General features: G+C 46.1%; 1 protein-coding gene across 34 annotated transcripts in view; it reads left to right on the top strand.

Moving 5' to 3' along the window:
* Positions 1–23667, top strand: part of LOC118511858 (CUGBP Elav-like family member 4) — a 345265-nt gene that overhangs the window by 172579 nt on the left and 149019 nt on the right. For 2 of the 34 annotated variants that reach the window (XM_036055413.1, XM_036055410.1), the window contains exons 1-2: positions 10644–10943; positions 12152–12974. The exons of 24 other annotated variants lie outside the window; for them this stretch is intronic. In XM_036055413.1, coding sequence (XP_035911306.1) covers positions 12918–12974 — 57 coding nt within the window. In that variant the 5' untranslated portion in view covers positions 10644–10943; positions 12152–12917. Of the gene's footprint in view, positions 1–9953; positions 10944–12151; positions 12975–23667 lie in introns of those variants that run through there. 8 more of the 34 variants (XM_036055427.1, XM_036055424.1, XM_036055429.1 and 5 more) reach the window with 7 other exon arrangements.

Below are 23667 nucleotides of genomic sequence, written 5' to 3'. Positions count from 1 at the left end.
CAGAGCCAACGAACGAACGAACGAACGAACGAACGAATGCTTCCCATAAGGTAGATGCATATGCATGATCCCAACACGAGTTGGAGCTGTCCGGAATGGTTTGTTCGAAAATCTCGTCGTTTCTTCCGTCCCCATCCTTAAAATATTGTCCATCAATAAATTTTGCTCACGGAAAAAGGGGTTTAAATTACTGCCCCATCCACAAGCCGGGCAAGGCCGAGGGGTTTCGCTGGGTAAAGCGTGCTGAAAAATGCAATTCTTCATCCGTTCGGCGAAACACGATCCCCAAGAACATAAAACCATTCACAATTCACATGCGCCCTCCCCGCTCCGGCTTACAATCGCACGAATCCATCAACCGTAAAAGGATCTTTCGCAAGGAGAAACAACGCCCCGAACGCTCCGAACCCGCAAGGACAAGGACGGCCGTGTGGTGATGACGGAAAAATATGGTTGACGATTATGACTGTCATATCGTTTTCACTTCCCTTCCCAGTTCGATCCATTTATGCTGTTTCGGGGGGGGCTTCTCGTGCGAGGTTTTCTCGTATGAGTCGGGCTAGCTCTGTCGCCCACCGCACGTTCGGGGACTCGCTGGGGACCCTTGGGTGCGGAGTTGCCGATATTGGCGAACGGATGATCGGTTTCCGTGGGCTCAAAGTGTGCTTTATGTGTCCGGTTAGTGATGAACTGCCGGCGTTAGAGTTGGGTTGGTGAAATCTGCGCAACCACCACCACCACCACCACCACCACCACCACCACCGTCACCAGGGCCAGGCGGATATTGTCGATTTGGTTGATATATCCACCGGGCCGGGCCATCATCTACTAATGGTTTCATCCCGACGTGACAATGACGGAACAGGGAAAGAATCACCAATACGACAGATACCAATTTCGCCAAGGGTTATGAGATGAGTTTGGTTTTGTGATTTTTTAAAAAACAGACTCGGAAAACCACGGGTTTATGTGTGTCATCAATTCTCCGCGTTTGCTGAATATTTGATGCTAAAGTTATGAATAGAATGTGATGTGGTAGCATTGCACAACGGTGCAACAATCAACATTTTTGGATCAGTTTTTTCATTTCTTGTTTTTTCGGTGATAGAAATAGATATTGTAGTAGCCTTAGAAGAAAGCTAAGGCCTTTCAGCATGACTATTGTGTGATTCTAAATAAGTACCTTAAAACACTGGTTACGGAGCAGAACACGTCAACCACTTGGTACGCCGTATGTCCTGATAACTAGAGCATGGATCACAATAATGATGGGTTCTTTGGGATACACTCATGGTTACACTCTGGTTCCGACGGATTTGAGGTAGGTTCCTATTCCAAGGAAATGGAATCGATACTTCCACCTGGAACAGTTCGAAACCGTCGTAATCATCAGAATCGTAGGAATCGTTCGGAACCGTCGGTACTTTCGGAGCCGGAATAGTTGGGATCGTCGACCCATATTCTTCTTCTTATTTATCACTACAACCTCGAGGTTCTGGATGGTTCCATCAGTACCAACGGTTGCGGACGGATCCGCCAATTCCGTTGACTCCGATGGCTTCGGCAGTTTCCATGGTTACGACAGTTCGGGACTAGTCCACCGATTCCAACCATTCCGACGGTTCTGGCGGTTTCAACAGTTCGGAAGTTTTGTTTGCACTTACCTTCTGAAACTGAACCCGATTTACTTTTTAATCGCCTGGAACCAGTTCCGGTTTTTTTTTTTTTGCTAATTGTCCCCATCTTTGATTCACATATATTTTAAGAATTGCACGTGTAACCGAAAAACTGTTTTGACCAGCACAAGAATTCGGCCACGAGCTAGTATTCGAAAACGTTTACAACTTTCACAACCGCTTTACGGTCCTTACATTGTCTGCGGACATTAAAAACATTCTCTTTTCTCTGTTGCTACAATGCATTACATTTTTATGGCTATCGTACTTAGTTGCTGCTGATAAATCATTTGTATTGGATACATATTTCTTATTCATTGGCAGTTTCATGGATGTTATAAACGAAAACGATAATGCACATTGAAGTAATTTTATGTTTGAAATTTTCATAACCAGAAGCAAAAAGCACGTATTCCTCATAAGGAAGATTTTCATCACATTAAAAATGCAACAATCCTTAAACAACAACCAAAAACATGAACCTCATGGATGTACTTGAACCAATTTGCACAAAAGAATTATGTAGCACTTTGAAAATTTAAAGGGACAATGCGGTCGACAGAAGAAGCAGACAGAAGAAAAACCAACTGCTTCCAGCATTACCCACCTTCGCTAAGCACGTCCCGATTCGATGGTCATTTTCGCTCGGCGGACATGAAAATGCTCCACATAAAAATGACGAGCTCGTTGGAGCCCGTTGATAATGATGATGATGATGATTGCAATGGTTTGAAGAAATAAATTGCAAACCTATCCGCAGTAAGAAAACGGTGGTGAAGTGAAGATCGTTAAGTAACTTTTTAACGTCGGTAAGTACGTTTTGTAATTGCTGTTTGGCGAAACTTTTTCCCGCATACCTTCTGCCCGGGTACAGTGGTAGAGAACTGTCCGTCTGTCCGGTTTCTTTTGCTCCGCCGTCCATTTTTCCGCGGACCAGACCGCCCCGAACACGGGGAGACCCGGGATCAAAGAACCACTTACAGGGTGCCGCACCCGGAACAGCTTCTACGGTTCAAGCGTGGTCCAATGATTTATAGATTGTTTCATCTTCGCTTGGCTTTTGCAGCATGAAACTATTTACATAATTTCTATTTCCTTCACACTGCGATTGATCTTGACACTGTTCGGTGTGTTGCTGGCCATTGCCGCCATTTTGAGGCCACACGCAAATGGGCCCATGCACATCGCAGCACCATCCGGCTGATCCGGAAAATGAATCCTATGGTTGTAAAACTTTTTACATTACCACACCTCAACTCCATCTCTAAACGGACTGGGGGAGTTCTGGGATGGAGGAAAAAGTGGGAAAAATCAAAATACGTAGTGCAGGCTGGTGAGAAAGCTAGCACGAAAAAAAGGAAAGGAACGGTTCAGTTGGAATAAAATATGATTAATAGCATTTCACTCAAGTGAATCAAATTAAATCTAAATAAAATAAATTGGCCCTCCGCAGATCATTCGCTGGGCAGAGATTTTTGCCTTTTGCCCTGCGTTACTGAGCATAATGTGTGATTTTGATGGATGTAGGATAATAGCTTACAGTAGCGTGAAAAGCTGGAGAAATCTTATCCCATTTGTTGGGCCTTTTCATTAGCTTCCATAATGCTGACATATCCTTAGAGTTTTGAACTAACTGGTACAAAGTTGAAGGCAGACTTCAGAATTATCAACATTTAAGTAAATAATAAAAACAGGCTCTGATGTCCACGGCTATGGCATTGTGTCAGTATTATCATGTTTATGTTTGACTGCAATAATTACACAATTCATTATTTGCGGTAAAAAAAATTTGCCAAACAAATAAAAAGTTCGCCTTATCACTTCTGTCGCATCCTTCAGTCTCCAATTTTTTAACAGTCAAAAATAATTCTCACTCACTTGCACTTTGCCATTTTGAAAAGCTATTGTGCTGGCTCCCCTAGCAAGGGCTTTTAGACCATTGACGATGGTTGTGGTTTACAGTATCGCCGTGTCTAAACAATGACACAATTTTCCCTTGAATGTTTGCTTCCTTGAGGCTTTGTCTAAATAATAGAAAGGAAAACATCGACCGGCCATAATAGTGGCGGGGCGCAAACACCAACAGCAAATAAAAGAAAATCACAACGTGCGATAATAAAAATAATAATCGTAAACATAAAATCTTCACTCCCAAGTTTTTGGCTGACTGGTCTGTCGGTGATGACAGTCGTGCAACTTCGGTAGTAGCAATTATACTGTTGCGATTATGGTAATCAACTTAATGTAGTTTGATTTGACAAATTTTCAGTTAAAACCATGAGAATTGTAGTCTTTATACAAGTCGCGGGGTAAGGTTGCTATAAAGCATTGTTTGTTGTTCAACAAAGAACGAATCGTTTATTTGAAGCTTTAACACAACAAACGAAGCCAAAAAACCCTTGTAGGTATCCATAAAAATGTCACCCAAAACCTCAATCTAACCAAATATGTGATCAAATGAGCTACAGCAGGACGCAAACAACAACTCAACGGCAAAGCAACACAAAAAAATCATCGTCTACTATCCCTGTAGGTGTAATTAAGATATCTCACAACTCGCTTCATCTTCGGTCCATTCGACTCCTTTTTTTTGCTTTGGTTCGGTTTTCTGGCTGAAATTCGTAAAACCACATAATTTTACATCTTGCGGTTGGGTAAAGGAAGATGACATGCCTGTTTTTGTTTTCCTACGGGGAGCATGTTTCGGCGCAGGTCCTGCGTCGCCTTCCATCATCATCATCATCATCATCGTCGTCTGCTGCCTCAATTGCACGATAATCCACCCATTGCTTGATGAGTCCTTACGTTACGGGTAAAGTGACAAAGAAATCGCTGCAACCAGCAACCAGGAAGGGGAAGCGTGAGGGTAACGTGTTGCACGGCGCTCGGTGGAGTAGTGCGATGCGAAACTTCAAACGATCGCCGGAAGGAACGACCATTTCGGGGAGGTGGATTAACAAAGTCACTTTTGTCTCGTCGCCATCGAGCGATAAACTCGGCTCGCATTGGGAAAAACATTGGGAAACAGAGGGAAAAGCGGACAACAAAACAAACCAAAAAAAACCAAAAGCAACAGCTATAAACGAGCGAATAGCTGAGGGGTGGGCCAGAACGAGAGAGGGCAACAAGAAATCCTTGTAAAAAGTGAACATCCACCACCATTGAGATGGACGAGCCCGACAACGAAACCCGCTGTTTATCATAGATTTGGTGGAAAAGATAAACACAATAAAAGTGCCGCGGCCGCCGCCGCCACCAACCATCGTTTCTTCAACGACTCTGCCGTTGCCGCTGATGGAAAGAAAAACAAAACACATCAAATCCCGGGAACCTAGTGGAAAATTCAACCAACACAATACACACTGTCTCGCACGCACACAAACACGTGAGCAGTGGTCGGTTGGGGTGGGCTGGGAAAATGACCACTCCAACAGTTCCCGGACACTGGCCGTCAATGTTGCTCATGCTTAATGTACAACACATCAGGGTGGGATCGGGGTTTTTTCCATGGTGCTGAGCCCCCAAACGCAGTCTGGTTGAGGGTGAAATATTTCTTATTTCACGCTTTGATGAAATTATTATGACATTTCCAGATCATTATCGGCGATAAGATTCTTACACACTTTGGTCCGGGAAAGCGGATCCAGCGCCGCCTAGTGAAGGAGCAGACGATTCCTCCCACAGTACTTGCCCGAAACAAACAACAAGTTCTTAGGAGGACACAAGAATGGCGCGGGCCTCGGTCCTTTTATTTAATGTCACACGGAATCGAGTCACCGGAACGAACGATGTGTTAACGGGAAATATCGAAGCGTATCGGCTGGCGTGATCTTCGTTCCACAGGCACAGTACACGGCAGCACAATCTTCATCCGGACAGTCCGGAGTCCGCTGTCAATTTCTTCGCTGATCAATGCTGTCGACGACCGGTCCGGCAGTATGGTTCGGTGCCAGCGCGTTACGACCGAATTAACTTGTATGGATCAAATTATATTTTTATTTATGACACCTGCCCGCTTTTACTCGCTGACAAACCATTAGCGAGCTTCCATCGGGGTTGGAGCCACGGTTCGGTGGAACCTCACCTGGATCGGTGTTAGAGAGGAGGGGCTTCAATAAATGGAGATGTGTCAAACAAACGAGAGTTCTTTTCACAGTTCACAGGCTCCGGGCCCCGGGAGGTAAATTATAATGAAGAAAGTTTATATAACCGAAAACCGTACGACTCTAGTCCCGGGAACTGTTTGAAAGGCGTTGCCTCATGCTTATTTGATAGCGCTTCCAGAAGAGAAACAACAACGGCAAAACAAAAAACGTTTCGGCATGTTTTGTTGCGTCATTTGTTTATTTGTTTCATTGGAAAGCAAAATACCGAGTGCCCTTTTCCGCGTTGTTTTGCATAAATAAAAGGAAGGAAAATGATTATCAGCTCAACATCCGTAACTGGAGACACTTTGGAATCTGGACAGCGCTTACGGCAATGGTTAATTAAATTAGCTCGAAATAGGATCGCCGGGCGTCCGGGCGTCCGATGTCTTCGCCCGATGCCTGCCAGCAGCAATATGGGCAGCACTGTGAAATGTGATCAAATTTTCAATGAACTGTCCAGTAAGTCAGGTGGCACAATATCACCAAATAATGAAATCGTAACAACAACAAAAAATCCACACTCACCGGGAACAAAACAGTCGGCAAATAGATATAAAAACAACCACTTCATGGGATAAAACAGGGTTGTTTTTTGTTGGCTCGGTTGGGTTCCTTGGGCGCTCGAAAACATCGTTCTCCGGTTCTCGGCACTGCTCCGATGAAACGGGAACGGGGCGCGTTAGCTGCGAATCTCCAGTTCGCTTCCAGGAGCTAATTAAAACCTCTAGCAGGCGATATGGTCATCAGCAGCGAGCTCGACTGCCAGAAGCCGTCAGGTCGAAGCCGAATCGCAAAGGTAGTGATGTGGTGGCGTTATGAGGGAGCGGCCGCCTTGATGCGTCGAGCAAAATCTTATTATCAATCCAATGGACCCAATGCGCCTTACGGCCTACTGAAGGACACTCGAGTGCCGGCCGCCTACGGACATACCCGGAATAGTGATCCCTCCCTGGAGTGGTTCGGCTTTATGTTATGCTCCTTGCGCGTTGTTTTAATAAATATCCGATTTCTTGCCAGGCGCAAAGATTGCTTGCTCGTGCTCGGTGCTATAGCTGGCATTTTTGTTTTGAGTTTTACTTTCCTCTGCTGTGCCGCCTTTTTTTTTTCTTTTGGTTTCCGGTGAAACGTCCTTCAGAACAGAATGGGATCATGATTTCATGGATGATGCAGCTTCATTACGATGCAAGTAGCAAGAAATTGGCAAAAGGATAAGCGTTATTCAGACTGCTGGGCTTGGTTGTCCGTTTTTGTTCTTCTCGATTTCTTACACTAAAACCTTAGGAGATGTTGGTCTGTCTGTTGTAGGTTTCTTGACTTTTATATTCAACCTAAGCTAAAAAGCCATCTTTGTTAAGTTCAGATGAGATTTGAAGCTTCGCCTTTCCGAAAAAAAACTCTGACGATCACGGTATCTGATATATTTTTGTGGAAAAATCGATACATGTCTTTATCAGCGTAAGCAAGAAGCAATATGAATTTCAAAAATTCATTTTTATGGCTTGAACGTAATGCTGGCCATGCAGTGTATTTCTAGACTTTTAAATACGGAACGGAAGGAACGGTCCAAATGGGATTCGAAGCCGGTCCTTTCATGTGAAGACCGGTGCCGCTATCGCCTTTATCAACTTAAGAATTAAAGAGGGATTTTTCATAAAAATTCAAACATTTAAGAATTGTTTATACACGTCTTGCTTGAAGTTCTGTAAAATGAATTCCCAAATTCTCTTTTTTCCTTCGAATCACTCAACTCACTACAGGCGTTTAACGCCACTCCTGAGCGTGCTTTTTATCAAGTCAAGTTCCCTGCTTCGAAAACACACCTTTCATTTGCCATATGGTAAGCTGTCGTACATCCAGCGCTATCATCTAAACAAAACACTTGACATGCTCGTCTATCGAATCGAACGCTCCAAACACATGCCCACGCATACAGCGACCCGATGTGCCCGTTTTCCTAACCCATTGTACACCCTCGTACACACGGTCGGTCGTGCTGCGTGAAAATTGTACAACGATTACAATCTTGTACTTCCACTGGAGAAAATCCTACCCACCACCCTACTCCCCGGTCCTTCCCTTCGTGTGTTTACTCCGGCCCACGCGTCCCACGCCCTCGACGCTCTCGACGTTCCTTCCGATGAAGCATAAATGCGTAGCGTGGCGGAAGTGATGCTGAGTTGGCGTTTCATCGAGCCGGCGTTGTCGAGCGTTGATTCCGCACGACAGACGACACGGAAACGCCAAACAACAAACGCGTGGCTAGAGCAACCGAAACCAAACGTACACCGCCGATAACCGGTGGAACCGTGCGGCGGGCAACATACCGTTGTCGGTGGTTTTTCCCGTGCAAAAACCTCGGCCGCATCCGCATTCCTCAATTTAACTTTGCTAATTTATTTAATGACTACTGTACCGTAATGAAGTCATAGCGACCCTGAAGCGCGGTGGTACGCCCAACCAGACGACCAGCGAGCAAATAGCGGTGAGCGGGCTGTGGGGGTGAGAGCGTAGCGCTTCTGGCAGGATCAAAGGGGAAGCCAGTCGCAGGACGGAAACCAAACTCGTGTGACTCGTGTGTCATCGAATGTAACAAACGAAGAAGAAGAAGAAGAAGAAGAAGAAGGAAGAAGGCGAAACAAAAAATCTGCCACTGGGAACTTCTATGGCCGCGAGAAGAACTCTTCGCCGGGAGAAATGCTGTTGTAAGTGGTTTACTGTTACTGGAAGAACGATTAATAGAGGATCGAGAAGTGTGCCGTGAAGAGAGCGCGTAACGAATGGGTTAAAACACGGGTGGGAAGTAGGGAAAAATGTTAAAGAAAACTTCCAAACAAGATGATGCTGATGATAAGGCAATTATGGACGCACGGTCTCCGCCAACGGACTTGCCTCATTCAAATATCAACCCTAGTGTTTCGAAGGGAGCACCTAACGAAGCAACACGGGAGGGTGCGCAAGGGCCAGAGTTGAGGGAAAGAGAAAAACATGTGACGGGTAAACAGTATCGATTTTTCACCCATTCGGCCCCATATGTGTTCATGTCATCGTTATCGGTATCGATAAGACTTTTTTTACTATCACTAAATTTGTTCGGGTTAAACATTTCCCTTGCTGAGGAAGGATTCGACAGATGGACTAACGCTAGACACAGGTTTGAGTTGCGAGGCGTTAGATTTGCCCTAAGTTGGATTTATTACTACAGCCGACCGGGTATCGCAGACTTGCTATAAAACAATTCGATTTTTATAGCATCGCACCTCAGAACCTCGCCTTATTGGAAGGTTCACGTAGAAGCTTTTCATATGCAACAGTCACCTAAAACAACCTTTTTTCCACTTTTTTCTCTTTAAAAAATGTCTCCAGTCCTTGGTTTTCCATCCTGAGACTAGAGTTTTCCCATAAATCACGAAACATATGTCACGTCAGGTGACACCCCAGGCTTGAGATTTCTCGTCCACGGTCTAACACCCGGCTAAGGAAAAAAAGAACTGTACTCCTTTCATTATTAAATGCTCGTCAGATCAATATGGGCATAAAAATTATCGTCCTCGAGGTTCTTTTTTTTTGCGCCCTAGGATTACAACGTTTTGAGCCTACCGAAACCAACGGAGCCTTCGATTGAACACCGAAAACACCGATATTTCCCCCTTTTTATCGTGAAAACAACGCTCGGGGAAGGTGGCGTTGGTGATGGCAAGGAAACGGGACACATTGATTAGAGTTCCGCTCCGTACGGTGTGTGTGCGCATGTTTCGCAGCCGGAAAACCCCGCCTCTGTGTGCAGCGAAAGGTGCTGCCCTGCCGGAAAAGCCGTCTGCCACTGCACACTGTTCGGGGAAGATGTATAGGTCACCGTGCCGTCGTTGTCGTCGTCGGAGTCGTCGTCATTCGGACGGTGCTCGGAAACCGTTACCGCACCTCTCGGTATCAGCATCCCTGAAGCCTCTGCCTGTGTCCAACCGCTTATCGTGGTCGTTGTTGTGATGTGTCGATCGGGACTGGCTGGCAACTGGCGGACGGTGGAAATTATGTAACGCTCGGCCTGCAGGAGAATCAACAGTGTGCCGTTTTCCGAAGCTTCTTCCTTGCCGAGCACTCCGAACGAGCACCATGTCCATGTGTTTGGGTAGTCCGTGGCCAACGCACCTGCGCACTGCCGACTTCAGGCTTGGAGCCGACTGTGTGTTTGTACGGCGAGCAGCAGCAGAACACCGGCCCCGACCGTACATTGTAGCTACTTTGTTTGCCACGATGCGGCAGCGAACGAGCGCGTGTTTACGTTCGTACCGTGGTGTTGGTGTGCTGGCAGGAGAAGTCCATTCACTTCGGCCCTTTCGACAAAACTGCTCGAATCTTCTCCACCCTCGCACACTGCTCGAAAAAGGCTCGCATAGACGAACGTACGTCATCGTTCGGAAGTTCCACTTGCGAACCGAATTACTTTGCTCGCCTAGCCGACCGAAGTCGTACAGATTGTAGGGGAAAGCCGGAGTTTGGATAGGAATTTTCATCCTTTCTGAAACTCGGTCCTTGCTCGGGACATTCGTGGACTGACGGCGGGTGGCGTGGCGAACGAGCATTTCCGATGGCCAACTGCTAGCCGGGCGTGTGAGCGAGCCGGCAACTGAGCGAACGAACCCAAAACCGACCACCCGTTCGGCCGTTCGCCCCGAACCACCCCGGGCGGGTGGAAAAACCCGAGCGAGCTGCGACCGCGCATCGGTACTCGCTGCCAACAGTACTCGCGGCTACCCCATACGACGGTCGGACGAGCGGCAGAAAAAAAATACAGAAGACATCCGATATCCGTCCTCCGGCTGCTCTACCTACTTACAAACAAACATTAGATTTCAGTCTACAATTGAGTTTTGTATAGTTAAGTCGTGATCATATACACTTGTTGTTTGTTGTTATATTTAATTATCTGTCTATAAAGCTGTGTCTGTGTTTTCCGGAGCGAAACGCCACGCGTACGCAAAGCGAACGAGCGCCAACCAACGCCAGCACGACCGCGATTCGTGGCGGTGGACGGAAAAATCCCCCAAAAATACGACTCAGCGACGAGGACGACGACGCAGCAGCAGCAGCAGCAAGATCGCAACAGCAGATCTTACTTACGGTACAGCAGGCCGCCGAGGCTTACTTTAGTGCAGAATTCGTGAAAATGTGATCAAACTAAGGTCTCGGCGTCAGTGATCCAAGTGAATGATGTGCTAGTGTCGATCAAAATGACTGTTCTTACAATATGTTTTCCCTGATCGTGACCCTCTGAGAATGCCTTACAGAAGTCGTAGAAACGTCGTAGGCCGTATTGCTAGAAAATTGCGGTTAAAGTGTTCAAAAGATCTCCTCTTCGATTCAAGTTATATCTCTTAGGCCAATTCTCACAAAAAAAATCTCTTAGCGAGAGTTCAGCAAAAAAAACCCTTCACACCAATACTTTACTGACGAACGTTAATAATGATGTCTCCGAGATCGATACGAAACAAATTGAATCATTTTCGGGCAAGCATCCCATTCGCTTGTCATTTTCTTCCCCGGGCAGCGCATCGAAGTCTCTACTCCCGCCCGTGCTAAGCCCAACAATATGTTAGCTCTAGTTCGCAACCAGCCACGCCGCATCCATCCGTTTACGAGTCTCATTATTTTTATTGATGAGCATATTTATCATAAATTTCAACTGGCGATTTTTCTTCGTCTTCTGCGAGCGTAAACCAAAATCGGGGTTTCAGCGCTTTTTTTGTTTGTATCTTGTTTTCCACCACAAACCCACGCAGCACGCACAAACACATTTTGACTGCAAGAGATTTTCGCCTGGCTTGGTAGCGTTCAGTGCGGCAGATGGATCCGGCCCTGGCAAAAGCCTAGATAAATCATCGTTAAGATTTAAGTCCTTCAGTGGGTGATTCATTTGATTTTGCAATCGAATAATGTTGCCTTTTTTTGTATCGGTGAAAATAAAACCAAGCGATTCGCTAAAGCCAACAGTGATACCAACTCTGGGCAAAAAAAAAAAAACAGATCAGGATCGACAGTGGAAGCATTTTTGGAGGTTGTTTTCTGTACCGAGGTTTCCACCGAACGGGAATCAGCTGCATGTAATCAATCAATCATCTCACATTTGTTTGTGCTTTTGCCCGTTCTTGGACAGGATCGGATGAAAGTTGGTGTTACGAAATATTTAAAGCAAGCCTTTGTAGGGTGATGAGTTTATTTTTGACTGATTCCAACAAAGTCCTCTTCTTTGGGAAAATATGCTCAAGTTCAGACCTAGTCAGGACTCTCCCCAGCAACAAAGCTAACCGAATACTTCTTTCTTTCTGGTAGGTGTTTAAAAAGTTTTGTGCTAAGCATCCGTGAATAGTGCAGTGCAGATTGATCACGCAAATCTCAACTTAACAAACTCAATACAGGTGTCGAAGGTGTTTTGGGTGTATGTGTATGTGTGTTATTGTGTTTGTGTGAATATAGCGAATGTGGAAACCATCGTTCCACGCAACCAAACAAACACATCAGTAAATATCAGTGAGCGTACGAGTGCGTTACATTCCAAGTTGGAAACCAAGGAACGAGCTAGAAGTTTAGTTCCGACTGTAAACTCTTATAAAATTGTCACCAAGAACCGTGGAGATCTGATCGTGCTTAGAAACATTGTCGATTGTCTAGCAAGTGGCAGTTTGGTAGCGCACATTAGGCAATCTCGTAGAACCGCAAGAAACTGTATGATCGTATGATGCAATGCTAGAGTCAAAATAGCAAGCCAACACACGGTTTAAAGCAGATCGTTACTATCGCATCCTCGCCAATCGTTCCATCAAAACAGTGTCATTCCATCCAAACCAAGTCTTGAACAAGAGTTGAACGTGCTGCAGAGCATTGCAGTTACCAACCGTCTGTCCAATATCACCACCGAAGAAGCAGCTGTTAGCAAACAGGCGATTCTTTCGCATTTGATTGATCCAGCATTCGACCAGCAGGCATATAGACCGCAGTGTTGAACGAGGGTGTTTGTGTTGAGCGAGCGAAACAGCGAAAGTAAAAAAGTTGTGAATCAATCCCCAATTGTTTATCCAGTGAAATCAATACATTCCATATGGTTCACATGATAGAAGTTGTGCGTCAAGGGAAAGTTGACTTTCCTCAAGTTATTGTAAGTAGACCAATTTCTGATATCAAATCATCTATATATTCTCTATTTTTTGTTATTTCTTATGGGGTAAAAGTGTTGTGAAAGTGACGCAAGAAAATATTTTCCATCAGGCAAACATTCCTGTCCCAACATTCGTCGAACGCGCTCCAACGTTTAACCTTTTGTTGGGGAAAAATTCGCACAAAGGCATAGGGTCGTCGATCTAAAAATTACATTCCACAGCAGAAATCAAACGCAAAGAAGCATTAGAAAAGCCTGATAACATGGGCGAAAATGTTTCCAAGTTTTTGTGTTGGATCATATTGTAAAAAAAGAAACATCACAACTCTCAAAAAAGCAAGAAGAATTATGTGCCATCTGATAAGAATGATTTAGGCGTTGGAAGCGCCAGCTTGTCTTGTGTAGATCTGTGCAAATCTGTTGTGTAAAAAAAACGACCGAGATTGTTATAGTTAAGGCACTTTCATGTACAACACTTGGCTTAGGACGATATTTCGTGTCCAACTACTCGAGCATCAATGTTGCTCAATCCGTTGGTTTGATTTTTTCGCTTTCGCTTCTATCAAACACAAACAAAAATGTTATTCTTGTGCTGAACAAAAACATAGCAAACTTCTTCCACTGTCCACTGATGAAGTTTGCCAGCATGCGACCCTTACTTGTGTCGATCGATCAACTGACGCTGGGGTCAGCCATGTGACGAGGGTTGCCAAAACACAGGCTCTTCAGGAAAATACAGTCAAGACTCAAGACTTAACCAACAAAACGCAAACCCACACACACACACACATGTACCATCTTATTCTTCTCAAGCCAGAAGCACGAAAACAAATAAACACATACCGGAGATCGAGGAATTTCGAGAAAATTTGGGAGGGAAAGACTGTAGAGCAAAGATGCATGGCAAGAAAACAGCGCAGAACCACATCACCGCCTCCATAAAACATTTCATTCATCCGTTTAAATTTTTATCGATTTTCACATTATGTTTCACATAAACAACAATTCCGTACCGTGCTGCCTGTCCCACCAACACATCCACATCCGCCCAACTACCAATTCCCCCTGGTGGGTTTGTATTTCCTACGCACCAGGGCAGAGATAGTACGGGAAGATTCCTGGCCTGGCTAGGGCTGGGCGAGGTGAAGCAAAGTGAAGACCAGACCAGATACTGTAATAGCAATCGAGTGGTTGCCTCATTTTCACTGGAATTCACTTGGCATCAGCGTCGGGCGGGCTGTGCGTGAAAGTGATGTAGGATGTGTCCGGGTTTTTGGAAGGAAAAAAAGAACCAGACCCAGCACCATCGGCAGCCGCACCGGAAGGAAGGGCCGAGATGAAGAAAAACCCCAAGGAAAAAAAAATATGAACGAACAGATAATGTTGATGCGTAGGGAATAAAAATTTCCAGCAATCATTCGTGCTTTCAAATAGCCAGACCCGATGCTGTTTTTTTTTCGTGTTGGGTTGAAAGTGGATCTACGGTAGCACTTCACTAGAGGCACTCGCTCCGGACACGGACGAAGTGGTAGGTAAAATTCCAATTCCTCTTGCCGTTTTGCTGTGGAACTGCTTTTCCCGAGGCCCGTTTCCATTCGTCTTTCGAAGATGGTGTGATGGAAGTTGCTGGAGATGAAGGGGGAAATTTCGCTCTAAGTGGCTGAAATATCGTTTCCCAGTCTGAATGACCACCAACTGACAAGCCTTAAACGGCCATAAACATAAAACCTTGTAAGCAACAAATCCATAAAATCGTTTTCGATTCTTCGCCGGTGGATCAGTGTGCGATGGGTCGTTTAGAAAGACGGGCAAAATCGGTTTTCAAAATCGGCCGGATGTACCAGCTTCCCGAACGATTTGGAGCTGAATCAAAACTAATCCCAACTCGTTTTTCTTGAAGTTGGGTATTCAAGGAACAATAGCACATAAAAAAAACTCGGAAGTAACTGCACCGGTGCATCGTTGAAATCGTTAGTTTGGTGCTCGTTCCTGGGAAGGCCTTAGTTTCCAGTGTGGCCTCTTAGTTGAGATTCCAATTCCAACCAACAACCACAGCGAGCCACAGCAACGGCAACGGCGACAACAAAAACAGCCAAAAACCCTAAACTACCCTAAAGCCCAGCAAAGGACGAACCCCATTTGCCGGGCCAGCGAAATGTTGAAACCGAACCGCTCGGAACCTCCGGTACGAATGACAGAAAGGGCCAAAAACTGTCTCAAAACCGTGCCAGAGAGTAGCTGCCACCCGCCCCATCATTGGCGTTGGGATGAACGGATGAGCGTATTTTCCCAACGAAACGAGCCTTCTCGCTTGCACGCTCGACGGAAAAACTCACAGAGAGAGAGCGTTTTCTTGCGATTATTTTTCCCAGCAGTGCCGGTGGCAGTCTCTGGCCTGGTTTGTGCCAGCACCGTTCGGGCCGTCTTTCGCTCGGTAGCCGTCCGTGAATGGTACACCACGAGGAACGGTGAAGACTGCGACAACGGCACCAAAGCACGGATGAAGACGAATCGGTCTCAGACCAGCCTCCTGAGCCTTTTTGGGGCTGCAAAAAGCGCCTCGCACGACGGGCGTTGGCCTACTGCAGCGAGAGAGCCATCAGGAAAAGTGGGTGGATCCGTTTTGGCTGCCCTGGCATCTTGGGCTGCGATTGTGTCGCGCGTGGCACGTTCTCTCGGCAGAAGATGGCGACGAAAGACCTGTGGGGTCCTATTTTTGCAAGCTCAGCAACCTGACAGACGTAGTTAACTGCCGATCATTAAATTTGCACCGAAACTTGCCATCCCAAGTCGGTTGTTTCTATCTCCGCCAGGTTCTGGGGATAGAGCCTATACAAGCGCGTAGGCCGCCTAGACCGCATGTTCTTAAAGTGACTCGACGATGCGTATCATAACAATGGGAATAAAAATAAATACACGAGATACGAGCGATCTCGGTCGAGGTAGAATTTAAGCGTGCTGCAATGACGTCAGTGACACACTCACTCGCACACACCGGAACAGCTGATCCCGGTCAGTGGGGTTCTGGGTGGGTTTCGTCATCCAGCGTAACCGTACCGTCGCCATTTGGCGGAACTTTGGCGGTGAGTTAGGCGAAACGATGCTTGTCACGCAATCGTCCGGCACTTTAATGGACGGACTTGATTTTATTGCTAAACGCGCAAATTCATGCCGTAGGGAAGGCTTCTTTGCTCGCAGGTTCTGGGGTGCATTGGCGTGCAGTGTAGTAAACTTGGAGCGTACCTCGTGACGCAACGAACGAAACTCTCACCAGTGAGTTGTAAAAATGGATTAAAGTTGCATTGTTGTACAACGCAATTAAACAGAACACGCACAGTCGGACTCACCGGACCGCACCGTTCTGGACGCTTACGTGGCATGTTTTGATTGTACCCAAAAGGAAGAGGAAAATCATTTCTGAAGTAATGTCGTGCTAATTAAAGCATTTCACGTGATGTTTTCTCTTCAAGTACTCGCAACGCACCACTTGAACGAAGTAGTAATAAAAGGTTAGATTTTAAATACAATTTACAGCAACGGTCCTCGGGCACTTCTACGGCACATGAGGCAGAACGTGCCCTTTAAACCAAAATCCCCAAAGCATTGTCCGGATAATTTAGCTAGCAAGGACAGAATGAAAAATCCCATAGCACAACCCACCGAGCCGTTACTCCCGGGGTCGACGCAAATGTAAATTTAACGGTGTCAAATGGCAGCTTTTATGTTCATATTTTACCCACCGGATACGGTGGTGGGACTACGATCTCCACCCCGTCTCGACTCCATGCCCCGTGCGACCTGCGTCCGATGCCTGTGCGAATCCTTAAGATCAAGAAATGAGCACAAAAATGTTCATTTTATATCGTGTTAATATTTTATCAACTTCATTCTTTTCCGCTCATCCCAGGCGAAATGTGAAGGGTGTCCCCAGGAAGTGGTTGTAGGCACACACGCAGCGCTACAGCGTGCTTAACGCGTGCACGCCCGACCCAGTCATCATCATGCCAAGGACAATTTAGTGGCAGATTCTGCCTTAACTTGGCTTCATTCGTCATTCGACGCGCTGTGTGAGGTACGGTGTCTTTATTTTTTACGCCGCTTATCTCGCAACGAGCCAACTGACATAAATTGCGTCGCCCAAGATGAAATAAGGCGACCCGCGCGAAACGAGCAGAGGACGGCACACTGTTAGGTGTTGCATATTTTATTACGCACCGTGCGCCGTCGAGTCGAGCGCTGGAAGCGGAAATCAATTCCTCTAAAAGATTTTTTCCTTCCTTCTTCGGTTTCCTCCAAGAAACGGCATGGAGGATGCGCGAATCCGGCAGAGTATGTCACATCGTAAATACGGCGTCGAGAGATGAAAAATCTTATTAAGGTCTACCACTTAGGACTGTTTTCCGCTGTGCGAGCTTTTTCCTGCTCTTTTTTCCTACCATCCACCCAGTCGATGTCGTTTCTGGGTGTGTTTGTGTGGAATGTCTTGAAAAATGCCATGCGAAATAACGTGCCGTTTGCCCTTCAAGTTGGTCAGAACGATTTGCCTTCTCACGTTTTTGGTTGGTCGTTCAGCCGGTAAAGTCTATTTCAAGCTTGCGTGTCCTGAAAACGGTCTACAGCACCTTCTGTCTAGGCAAGGTGAGATCATTGAAGACTATCTCTTCGTTGTCCCCAAAAAAAAACATCTTCACAAGGAATCCAACACCATGCCATTGACGTTCGCAGCATAAAGCCACCGATAGAAAGGTGCTTTCTATGCAAATGAAGATTAAGGTTAGGAAAATATTTAAATTTCTCTGGCTGGCCGATATTTGATTCGGTTTGGCGATCGAAAATCTCTGCGGGAAAATGTGCTGACCAAGTGTAGACCTAGTGCAATGATAAACGGGCGAAGTTGCTGTCTGTCCCATGAGCAGCGACGAAATTTAAGCATGTTGAAGTTGTGAGCATTCGTGTTTTAATTTTCTTGATATTTAAACAGGTCTGAGCTATCTGAATCCCTTGAGGGTTATAATTCAGGACATTGATGCTCAATTTTTCTAATAGAAGAAATACTAATGATGTGACATTAGAAATCGAAAAGTTTGGGAAATATCAAAAATAGCTCCACATCTCAAAAATTACTGCCAGCCACAGCACAATGGATGAATAATTCAAAACTGAACTCTTTCCGTGTGGGACAACTTTGACGGCCAGATGACAACTCACAAGCCAAATTTTCTTTCCCATCCCAACGCCCATTAATTGTATGTGCGTGAATGTGCCCCGTTCGGTTCCGATGGGACACCTTTTTCCACCTTCTTGAGCTCGAGCTGTCTTTAATAATATCTTTGTCCTCAGCGGCTGATTACTTATGTATTCCTCGCCTAGCCAAGGAACTCGGCTGACACTGGTGGCAATAATCTTCCCGCTGTGCGTGTTCTAATTTCCAATCAGCTGAATGATTTATGGCACACTTTAATAAAGAGCGCGGGAAAAGGACACTTTAACCTCGAAAAGAAATTGAGCCATCATTGGTTCTTAACGGAACGCCAGAAAACGCTTCGGGCAAAGCAACTTACTTGTCGTGCTGTGCCATGCCGCTGCCACGCCACTTTCGGTAAGGACGCTCGAGCGCAAGAAAAAGGGGACCCAATCCACCTCGGGCATGTTGAAGCACGAAACCAAAATTGCTGTAATTATGAGCTGTATCTCGAACTTTGGCCTGGAATGTCCGGCCGGAACAATATCACATTTTTTTGTTTTCTTCGATTTTCGAAACACGAGCCTCCTTCGGAAGGGTGTTGGCGGCGGAAAGAAGCGGTTTGGGGGTGTGATTAGTTTGTCTTTGGCCTATTGCGTCCTTACTACCACCGCCTGGTTATGTCAGTGACCATCCATGTACAGCGACAAAAAGGGGTTAACGGTGCCGTTTTTATGGGGTGGAAAATAATTTATTCAACTCCGAATGATACGGTACGGAGCCCGGGAAGGACAGCTGCCAGCGGGTCGGGTGAGGGTGCGGTTACATTAGAATGACAGCTAGCATTCACGCAACACGTGCCATCACTTCCCACTTTCCAATTCCCTTTCCCAACCGCTTCAGGTGTGTGCTTCGATTCCGTGCCATCTCTCTCCCCTATTAAATATCGACGTCGGTTAGGAACCCTCATTTAAAAAAAAAACCTAGACAACGCTCAGATAACGAACACACGCTGATATCGGAAAAAACTCGCTCTCTCAACTCGAATCAGTAATCTACGTCAGTGTCAGTGCGGCCAGCGACCTGTTCCGAGCGACGTGTTGCTCACATGTCACAATACGAGGTACCGTGCAGCTGGTGTCCCTTGGATGGCCCAACCGTGCGTTACCGTGACATCGGCCCTACCAAAATGGATCACACATTCATCAACTTTGGTAGGGCTGGATGTCGAAAATGGTCAGGTTGAAAGGGGTGCTTGCGGTATTTTATCAGTTTGCTTCATCAAACAGCCGTCTCTCGGCAAGCAACTTTCTCCCGGCACTGCGCAAACGACGGCTGACGGCAACGACTGTCAACCCCTATAATCTTCTGGAAATAATTTAAATTATTGATAGCAACCGTTCGTCGTCGTCGTCGTCAGTGTCGTAAAAGCAGCGATTGGAACGCGAATATTGAAACAGAATCGGTTCGGAACACACTTGAAACTTTTCATTTGCTAACTTTAAATTATTAAAACCAAGGCATCCGGAATCAGCAGATCAACACCGTCGCCGAGGGCTGTGGGCGAGTGCTGGAGTAGTGAGGAACTGGGACGTGCCTCGGGGCGTGGATTGCTTTAAACGAACGCCGCCTGTATCGAACGGTGGGATCGGAAGATGGATGATGGCAGTGGCGGTGGCTCAATTATTTTTCAGACAGTCGGGGAATATCCAGAACGAGTACTCTGCGGTAGACTTGGCAGTATTTGGTGAAGGATATTTCAATATTTATCTTTCCCAAGCAGTAGAAGTATTGGTGTTTGGTACATTCGAAATTTGGGACAAGGATCGAATGTTGAGTAATTTTCGCCAAGAGTAAATTTTTGTACAAGAACTCTTATTAATATAAATGTTTTAATGTATGAAATTTATGAAACCGGCAGAAAATGGCATAAAGTACCGAATATTACTTCACGCCCTTAAGTTGAATGAAGTATAAAGATTATGTAAAACCGTATTACCTTGACCGGCTCTTATACCCTCCAGCGATGTGATTGTGCCATTTAAAATGCTTTACGATCGCACACAACGCTCCCGGTGGATAGGATGGTACCACCCCACAGGGTCGGTTTTGCCAGTTTTCCCTCCACTTGTGAGGTTTGTTCCGTTGTCAAAGCGATGTCGTTAGAGTACGAAATTAGAATACTTTATCAGGCGAGGGCATCCTTATTGCCTGGCTAGGGGTGACTGCTTGCTGACGAGTACCTGGCCGGGTAGTGGTGGTAGGGGTTTTGGTTTCTTTGGGAGGTAACCCAATCTCCAGCGTTCCTCTCCGGCTTTCCCTGCCTGAAGTTGAAGGTCGGAAAAATGGCAGCTCACCAATACCAACATTGACAGCTTTGCTAAGGTTGAATCATCACCACATCCAAAAGTACCCAAAACGCCTGTATTATTGCGTCGCCCTACTGGACGACGCTAAGGGAGAGCGTTATGGTGTGTGAAGCATGGCTAGAATGGAAATTAGAACTTTTGCGAGCATAAGCATGTGGCCTTCGGGGCGGTGAATCTTTAAGGGTAAATGTAATGAAGACCACCACCACCAAATACCGATGGAAGCATGATTAGTGTCCTCGGTATTCAAGTGCACCAGTAGCAAACGGGCCGAGGAGGCTTGGTGACGCTGGAAGATGAGCTGGAAGAAATATGAGGGTAATAAAAACAGTTGGCATGAGTACATCCCACCGACCCGGCGTCTCGGGTTGAGAAGGTTGGGCATGCTACCTCACCACGCTCGCACTCGCAAAGCATCATTTACATTTATCGATTTTTGACGATTTTGTGAGATAATTTGAAAAGTTTTCCCATCGATCGAGAAACGCCCTTCAGTACGCCACTGTGACGATGATAAATTTGTGCCATCGACACTAAACATGAGCTGCGTGCTTCAACCTCGACGGTGAAGTGCTCGTTTGTTGAGAATCTAATTTTCTAACTTTTTCGTCTAATAAAGGAACGTTTGACTCGAAGCAAGGGCGAAAGATAAAAAAACGTTCGCTCGAGGACACTCCATTTCCTAACATCGAGAGGATGTGATCGGGGTAACGCTATAGTCAAAGTGCCACAAACAACCGGCCAATGTGTGTCCATCTCGGTGTGGAATGTCGTATTCGGGTGTTTTATAAAATCCTCAGTAAATAAAGGATTTACTATATCTGGTACCGTGCAGCACAAACGGTCGCCAATGGTCAATGACGACGATGATGATGATGTGTTCGTACGGTCCAACCGTACAGTGTTGCTGCAAACCCCGGCTGGATTAGCACCCAGTTCCAGGGTGCGAGAGAGACAGAGAACCCATCGGAAGCCACTTCACATTTAGCACAACATTCAACGACAACGAAACGACATCGACAGAAAAAAGGACTCGTCGCTAAGGAGGCCGGCATAAACCGACCAACAGGAGAGAGAGAGAGAGAGAAAAAAAACCCCGTTCCAACTGACTCGAGTGGACATCACAGTGGACAACAGAACCCTGGAACTGAGGCAACTCAACAACACAACAACCACTGGGAGGATAAGAAAATGTCAGAAAAACGAGTGTCGACGGGTTCGTTTTCGATATCGAAAGTCCTTGCTCGAGTGGCAATTGTGCTTCGGCGAAATACTTTGACTTACTTCAGCACTTTCGGCATTCGCTTTGCACCGGCTTCGCAGGCGAATAGGTTGTCCAGGCGCCCAATTGCAGCTACGAGCTTTTACGAGATCATTCCATCCAATCATATAATTTAACGATTATTGCAACGGAAAGGTCAGCCTGCAGTGGGGATAAAAGGATGGACGGAGCATGGCTTCATCCTATCGGTCGTTTGTCGTTTGTCGGTCATAGCCGTGGTGTGATTGAAAGGCACAGTAGGGGACAGTGCTGGGCCATCACAAACCAACTCGAAATCGAAGAATAATCCCTGAGGAATCCGGTCTTTTTAACTCGTCCTCTTCAGGCCCCCCTTTTATCGAGTACGAGTTGTCCGAGGCCACCAACAATTTCTTGTGTGGATATAGTTGGGCTACAATTTAACCTTTTCTTTGCGCTTTCTCTTCGGCTTCTCGGTGCGATTTCCAAAGCACTTCCTGCTATCAGAAGCCTCTTGGTAGGCGGTCGTGTGAAGTCAATTTCAAAATGCATTCCCTTTGAGAGGCGCACAAGGGCGCAACCTGCTAGCGTGGCTGTTGTGCATTTGGTGCAGAAATTTACGACAAATGGGTGGGCCGTGGCCGACACTATTAAATTCAATAGGTTCGCAAACACTCGTGCCACCACTCCCCGGGTCGACTTTTGAAGTTCCTGAAGCGAGTGGGGTTAAACTATTCGATAGTCCTTTCATCCCTGCCTGACCTCTATTAACAACTGACCGCACTAAGCGGCGTACTCGTAACCGCTGGGTGGTGGTTTCAAGCCTAGACAGTGACAATATATTCGACAAGTTTAGTAGCGCTTACCTCGCACATACACAAATTCAACACCTTATTTGGGTAGGGTTGCTTTAATTTTATTCGAGTTCCTGTATGCTCCCATCACACGCTTACCGGCGTAGGTTCGGTTTTGTGGAACAGACTCACCCGCCACGGCCAACACGTCGTCCGCTACTGCCGTAGCATGCAAAAGAAGCGAGTCAGAAAGAATAACCTCCGTGCGGCAACGGATTTGGTGGCGAAATTTATATTTATTGTGTGTTTATACATAAATCCGCCCCCGAAGACAAATAGCATTTTTCTGTATTTAATTTAATGCTCTCCCGTTCGGGTTGATTCGCTTAGCGATTTTTTACTCCCGCTGTCCACCGCCCGGTGGTATTGTGGTTTCGAGCGCACCGAACGGCACTGAATCGATGGTGTCTGTTGTTCGAGATTTTTATGTTTAGTGAGTGCATAAATATTCCGGTTTTCCGGTTTTTATAAGCTCGTTTTTCCTTTTTGCGCCACGGCGTGCCCGCTGCGAAAGTCGTTTCCTTCCGGCGTTCTGTTCCGGTCGTGAGGGAGTTGGGGCGTTGGTTGGTAGCGAAACAGAGCTCCACGGTGTGGTTATCGAAGTAGCTAGACTGCCGAATGGCAAATGACTATGCCCATTAACGGTTTTAGCGCTCGGTAGAACCAAGTGCACCGGCTAGCTGAAGGCGCAGTGTTGCTTTTTAATGGTCTGTTAATTTTTGTGTGGAGAAGTAACACGGATAGTAAGCCCTAAGTGTACCATTATTAGGGCTTATTTAAAACTGAAAACTTTATCCTCATAGTACCAAAAAATGATAGTTTTCGGACTCAATATCAGTCCACCTACCTTTAAAAGATCACAGAAGAATCTGTAATGCGTAACGCAAGGCAACAAAAAACATATCCTGATGTAGCTGTACGCTTGTTTCGTTCTGCTCATGTGTGTTAATAAAGTTGTACGTGTGGGGTGCACCATGTTGGGTCAGAAAATTGTACGATCTGTTCACACAACATGCTGCCTCAAGGAAGGAGCACCATAGCTAAGGTG

Source organism: Anopheles stephensi, chromosome 3, assembly GCF_013141755.1.
Source record: "Anopheles stephensi strain Indian chromosome 3, UCI_ANSTEP_V1.0, whole genome shotgun sequence".
Classification (NCBI taxonomy): Eukaryota; Metazoa; Arthropoda; class Insecta; order Diptera; family Culicidae; genus Anopheles; species Anopheles stephensi.
Note: the sequence above shows the minus strand (reverse complement) of the source record. Positions and strands in the feature narration are given on the sequence as shown.